The sequence below is a fragment of the Amblyomma americanum genome, chromosome 1, assembly GCF_052857255.1.
Source record: "Amblyomma americanum isolate KBUSLIRL-KWMA chromosome 1, ASM5285725v1, whole genome shotgun sequence".
Lineage (NCBI taxonomy): Eukaryota > Metazoa > Arthropoda > Arachnida > Ixodida > Ixodidae > Amblyomma > Amblyomma americanum.
In genome coordinates, this window is record NC_135497.1 from 307,737,662 (window position 1) to 307,744,365 (window position 6,704).

The 6,704-nt window shown below is 47.0% G+C and overlaps 1 protein-coding gene across 2 annotated transcripts; it reads right to left on the bottom strand.

Moving 5' to 3' along the window:
* Positions 1-604: 604 nt before the first annotated feature.
* On the bottom strand, positions 605-5,938 carry LOC144098455 (uncharacterized). Of its 2 annotated transcripts, XM_077631138.1 has the most exons (3): positions 5,561-5,938; positions 3,567-3,742; positions 605-668 (listed from the first exon to the last, which is right to left on the bottom strand). In XM_077631138.1, the coding sequence occupies exons 1-3, from the start codon at positions 5,915-5,917 to the stop codon at positions 614-616; spliced, it is 588 nt and encodes a 195-aa protein (XP_077487264.1). In that variant the 5' UTR covers positions 5,918-5,938; the 3' UTR covers positions 605-613. The 2 variants fall into 2 exon arrangements, with proteins under 2 accessions (XP_077487264.1, XP_077487272.1); XM_077631146.1 differs by lacking the exon at positions 605-668 and having other exon boundaries at positions 3,558-3,773.
* Between the last annotated feature and the right edge of the window lie 766 nt (positions 5,939-6,704).

The window sequence follows — 6,704 nt, forward strand, 5'->3', positions numbered from 1 at the left end:
TGCGGTACTGTATTCTAGCACTGTCCTATAATTACGCGCAACCAACACACAAAAGTTTTTCCGTCTCAAAATAAGCAAAAAGACTCATATACACTCAGTAGCGCAAGAACAACAAATTACTTACAGGATAAATGGCGTGGCCGCTGGCGTAATGCCTGCTAAGCGAAAACTGCCGCAAAATATCCGTGGTCCTCCCCTTGACAGACATTTAGGTCTGAAGTGGGCGATGTCGAGAGGTTTGAACCGTAATTATTATGGCCTGGTGGTGGTACTTCGGAGAATCTATCTGTGATGACTCTACGCCACCATTAACAGAGCTTCGTTTCACTGAATACTTGTCCACCATGTATGCTATGGACTAAGTCTTCCATGTAACCTCTCTAAGCATTTCTACAGCCAGCTTTAGGCGCTTTTTTGTGAGTCAATAACCCCTTAGAAAACCACAGCGCAATGCTCATAGAGCGCTGCTTGGCTGCGAAAGTAATAAAGAAACCGCATATGCGTTCTGTTGATTTATTAACTTTCAAAATTCCTGATAATAGTATACAATAGAGAAATAGCAAAAAAAACATCAAAATATCAAGTCTAAACTGCCGACACTTATCTCCGGGGCTCATGAGGACACATCAAACATGCTCTGGATGTCCACAAACTTCCGGGCCAGCAGTCTGCAAAATGCAGAAAAAGGAGTAAGGGCGGTGAATCAAGCGAGGGGACTCCAACACTAAGAGTCCGTACTCAAACCATTTACGCCTGCGATCTCCGAGGCTGGTGTGGTTCTTTTACAAAGCGAGACACAGGGGTACAGTTCCAGTCAGCGTGATGATACCTCAGAAATGGCAGCCGCTCCTTCAGTTACACTCCCCCCTGATGCCACAACGCAAGGGCTTTCGCCACTGAGTCTTGGATACACCATATGTGCCGCTGTGGAATGAAAGTATTCTTCAGCATTCGAGGACATTCCCTCGATTGATTCTTGCCGTTACTTTCTTCAGTACTCCATGTGACAGTAAAATAACGGGCGTGATAAGCGACGAACATAAATGAGCCGCGCCATTTATATAATCTGTTCTGGTGGCCACGACGCTGTGTACAGTCTACGTAAGCAAAGGCTCTAGCGTGGGGATTTCGTACTTAGGATGGACATTGAGAACAACTCGATCCAACTTTTGCTCTCAGTAAAAACCAATTTATCGCTGTATCGATATTAGGCCAGCAGCAAAACACGCACTTATTGCAGAGAAAATTGTATCTGAAAATTTCTCGCCACCCGATTCAAACTTGTACCGTCAAGAACAAATTCCGTGATCAATGTTTTGTAGTGAACAGCAATGCTGCCCAGCCTCAGAGATGCGGAAAAAATTAACGGATTCGCGCGTCCCACTTTGCTCGCGAATGCTGGAGAGGACAAAGATAGCAGTGTTTGATTTTTTGGACTTTTCTAGGTAATAAAGCTTCCCATTTAGAGTAAATGAAGCCTCTTTTCATACCAACAGGTTAATTCATCCATACAGATAAACATTACTTAGTCTGGTATGTCTCTTCACCACTTTTCGCCCACATCCCTCGATTGCCGTATTGAGCGGGCCACATTTAGAGAGATACGAGCCTCGTCACAAAGCATGAGGTTGCCGCCGCTAGAATGACTGCGCTAATGAGCCAGGGATGGCAGTTCCAAATCACTGCTGTGTCGCTTAGAGTGCGGTAACACTAAGTTCCTCGCTAGCGGAAACACCGTCTTGTCGGGGGATTAAACCTCGGAGAAGAAATAAACGCTAATCAAACGCTTAACACTAGTCAGTGGGTTTCGAACACGAGGCTGCACGGACCGCTTCCTTGGCCACTTCATTACATCACTACGCCATCACCGCGATGTGGCTCGGGCGCGCTACTTGTTGACTGTACCTGCAACCGAAAATGCCGCGTGCTATACTGGAATCCTTTCTCGCTTTGCTTTGCAAGTCATCGTCTTCGTGTGCCTCCAGTCCTGCCCATTGAATCCAAAAACCGAATCCGAAGTGAACAATGAAATCCTTGCGCACCAGATTCGCATTGCGATTAAGTAATTCGCTGAGGAAAACGCCGTCTTGTCTGGGGTTTCATTGACGGAAGAGCTACTTGGCACAGGTCCCTGATGCCAAAATAAAGAGAGCAAAATCTCCGCTTTAGTCCTGTAGGCGAGAGCAGGGAGAGACAAAAGACTCACATATAACGAGAAACGGGATATAACGAAAGTTTTTATGTGCTCGTCTTTACTTCTTTAGCGGAGCCGAAAGAGCACGTGCTTTCGCATTTCCTCCGCATGAATACAATTGATCGCCCTAAATTTAAAGCCCGCTTTAAACCCGGCAGCGCAGTCACCAAGATTAACGCATAGCCGACAATTCTGAAAAAAAAAAGCATTTTTGAATACCTTCAATATTTGCATAGCAGTAACTTCTAAAAAATTTTTTCAGAGAATGTTGGCCACCGAAGGCACACAAAGCAAAGGGAATGTGCTAAAGCACCTAAGTCTCTCGCTTACATTATGTAAATCTGTGGCTAATTTTTTTTGTTGACAACAGCGGTTTAAACAATTGTCATGAGGTCATGAGGAACTTGTCACAATGCACGACACGATTATTCTGCGTATGATGTGGCAACCATCGAATATTGGAGGATGCTCTGGACAAAGCGCGATTCGAAACAGCGAAAAGCCTGTTTGTTCCTCCGCCTTCCACTCGAGCCGCGAAGCGACACCCACTCTCAGGTTTGCCGAAAGGCTCGAAATAAAACTGCATAGTTTTTGAGTTCGAGGTGGCACTTGAACTTTTTCCTTTTCCCCATTCACTTTGTGATAGATTTCATATGACTTCTTGTCCATGTTCTTTGGACGCCAGTGCGAATGAACTCCACATAAGCCCCAACTCTAGGCTGCTATCGACAGGTAATGTCTGTAGAGACACTGCACACACAGGGTGAAATGTGATACCTTTTACGAACGGAGTAGCATAAGAAAAACAGCACAGAAACGGCGCGCAGTAAATAACAAGGACGACCGCAAGCGGCTGTCTCCGCCTCTCAATATGTTTTTGTGGTAAAAGTGAACTCCTAATAAGCCGCAACATATAACGCGCATCGCTATCTCGGATACTGCCATGGTTAGCAGGACGGATTTTGTAGACACCAAACCTTTCAATGTATGTTCACTGCTTTATATGCATGCCCCCAAAACAGCACTGCTGCGCCTAAAGTGACTACTTATTATATATCAGCAGGGACCAAGTATTGCGGCTATAAATGCATTGAAGCGTCGCAAAGTAAATTTGTCTTGTTTCTAGCACCTAATAACGCATTTTAGTACTGGTGGTGCTACGCGAACACCAATGGCCGCGCGATTTAGCTAGCTCGACCTGAGAAATTAGCCAACAAAAATATTTAACTGGCATACATTAGGTTTTTTATTTGTTGCACTGCGGATACCAACAATGTTCACCATGACTAGCACAATACTTTTCGCCATGAAATCGCGCACTATGTAACGTCATGAATGGTATTTGCGGTTTCGTTGTCAGCTGAACACCTACGAGGCAAGACGGAGTGCACAGGCGTGCCATTTGCGGCAGCGGCTGGCAGGGGCGGAGGCCCTCCTAGCTACAGCATCCGGGATGTCATGGCGGCCCATGGCAGCCTGGGCCTTTGCCTGCGGAGTCTGCACCGCACAGGCGGCGATGCGGGAGGCCCAAGTCGATGTCTTGCTCCACTGGAAACGAGTTCGAGGACTGTGTCATTGGCTGCAGCCGATAAGATATGTGCAATAATGTTGAGGTAAACGAAGAGGCGCTATTATTTTGGGTTCGTAAGCGTAAATAACCAAACACTTGCGCTTTAAAACTGGCTCAGCGTAAGGGAAGCTAGAATCGTGCGTGAGCACTGAATTTGTGATTCATGAAAACTGTTCACCGATATGGTGAAGTTTATAAAAGCAAGCATGTGCCGATGTATAATTACGAATTTAAGACATCTCTACTTGGCCTCAGTTGTCATACCACATGCTGTAACGACAACTGCACATTCAGAGTTTTTGCGATAACAATTACAAGAAATGAAGACAAATATATAATTGTCTTGAATTACATAGCCCCTGTTCTGCATCCACCTTCACATTGAGATACAACAGTGTTTAGTGATGCACTGTCGCAGGACGAGCGCAGTTGTGTGTTTGCCTCTCGCGTACTCGTCGAAGGCACACATTCATTATAGCAATGTAAAAACAGCAGATGATACAGAATGCTCCGTTACCAGTTCAGTTTTCAGTGTCGGCGGGCCTACAAAACGAGACCACGATCACTGTTCGATCATGCGAATATGAATGACTGATTACAAAATAAATTGATTACCACCTGGAAGGATGCAGTCGTGTTAGCGAAATGGTTTGAAGAAACGACTATAGCACTGTAACCATTTTTCAGTGAGAAGACACGCAAAATGAAATGCCGCGTAACTGACGCGACGTTCGTTTCTTTTTGCTCTTCGTGCGACGCCATCACCAATGGCATCGCGGAGCTATGAAAACTAACGCGCGTTGCCATGCCGGAACTGATTATATGAATCCTTGCACAGGCAGCCAGGTGGCGAGGAATGACGTTCAGTTGCGAAATTCGACGCCATATGTCACCATTATCCATGCCTTCAAGGTTATAACGTGACCATTTCAAACACGACAGTTTGAAATACGTTTTTTTAAAGCGCCAGATGTTAGGGCTCCAGTTCGATGCGTGCCGCGTCGCTGGCATTGTCCCTAACAAAAATGACATGACGTGAGGTATGCTCCACTGTAAGGAAATGCTGATTCGCTAGAATGCTGATAACTGATTGCACAGTGGGTGACAGTCGCGCTCTACCTCTCTTTCTTCATCTCCTTTACCCCGTGCTTTATTGTATACGTTCCACCGAACCTTATAAGGGCATCAGTGCTTGGCTCCCCTACTGTACGCCCCACGAAATTCCACACGCATACCTGCACACCCCGTGACAGGTGAACGCTCGTAACTTCTCCAGCACTGTCAGCAATAGGCGCTGCTACCCTTTGCTGCTAACAACACCTGCATCCCACTGTTCCCCTCCAGGTGTAGCTCAAATTCTATTTATTACAGCAGTAACCGTCGGGTCTGTTTTTTTTCGCGTGCATATTTTACCGGTCAAGTCCCTCCTCTTCTTTCAAATGCACAGAGGGCGCTGTCCTCAGCAGCCTGCAAGATGCTAGCTTTTCCTCCTCATGCAAGACATGCTACACCCATATCACTTTGTCCTTCAGAGGCTTATGGCTAGCGAGGAGTTGGTTCGAAGCGATGGACGTGAAAACAAAATTACATTGCCTGCAAGTGCTGTTCGAAAGGGACTACCGTCTGGCATACTATCTAACTACAACTGGTGGCACCTGCATACGCTCGTGTTGGGAAGGTTCAGCCCTTTCGAACACGCGCACTGACCCTTGAATAAAAAAGTTCGGAGAAGCACTTGACAGAATAATTCGAACAGCGCATGAAAGCAAACCAAGAAGGCTAAGAAGCAAGCTCACCGTGCGTGTCGCTGGGGGCACGGCTGACAGCTGCGCCCGGTACGATGCATTCCCGCACATTCGCTTCTCGGAGCCTAAGCGCCCCTTGTGGTAGTCATTGTTGTGGTGGTAGTCATCAGCGCCTTGTTCTCCGATGGTCAGTGTGAGGCGTCGGTCGGAGGCCACATAGCGCTTGGCGACCTCGGCGACCGGTAGCTTCCCAGCTGACCGCGTGACGCACGTTGCGATGTCCCGGCTCCTCTCACGGCAGCAGTCAGCTCCTTGTCCATGGTCACCCTCTATCGCGAGGTGGAGACCGGAACCAGTTGTATGCAGCTGAGCAGTGGGCCGGTCAGGACTGCTTGGGTAGTCGCACATAGCTCTGTGTTCCCTCACGAAACAACGGTTCTAAAAAACATGGCGTGCGTTCTATGTCTCGCGCGGCTCGAGCGGTAGACTCGAGAGGAACGAAGACCTCGGGAGGGTTTTCTTTGTCCTTCATCCCGTTATTTTACGCGCGCGCAAGAAAACGACAGTTATGACACCCATATTTCGGAGGTCACAGGGCCCGCATTTTATTTGAATGCAGGCAGCCATTTGACGTCTAACATCGCGGAACTTGAGCAGGCCTTTGTCGTAAAATTTCTCTCGAGACACTCAAAAGATGGAGATGTTAGAATGTAATCGACGTGGGATTCCGAAAGGAAGATGAAGAAATAGACGAGCGACGAAGAAAACTTGGAAATATTTTTCTTCTGCATAGATGTGCTTCAAACTGGCCAATCCTCCACCATGGGTAACTGTCATAGCTTCAGAGACAAAAACAGCGCTGTTTTTCATGGCAGCTCCGAAAGGAAAAGGAAGAAAGCAGAGAAAAAGCACGGTATAGTTTGCCGCGAAGCCCGCAGCCGCTCCTCACTTAGCGTTCGTTGCTTTTAGATCTCCGGCGTATGTATCCAGATAAGCTTGGACGAAGTTTAAGGCGTGAAAGTAGTAGAAAGATAGGGAGTTGTTTGAATCAGCGTGAGAGAGGCAGGGACAGAGATAGCTTTGCAGTGCAATATACTCAGGGGCGCCTTAAATGCGACTACCTTGACTGCTACTCAACCGTGAGGTAGCGGAAATATGTATAATGATGGATAGTAGATGCAGAAGTGCGAATATG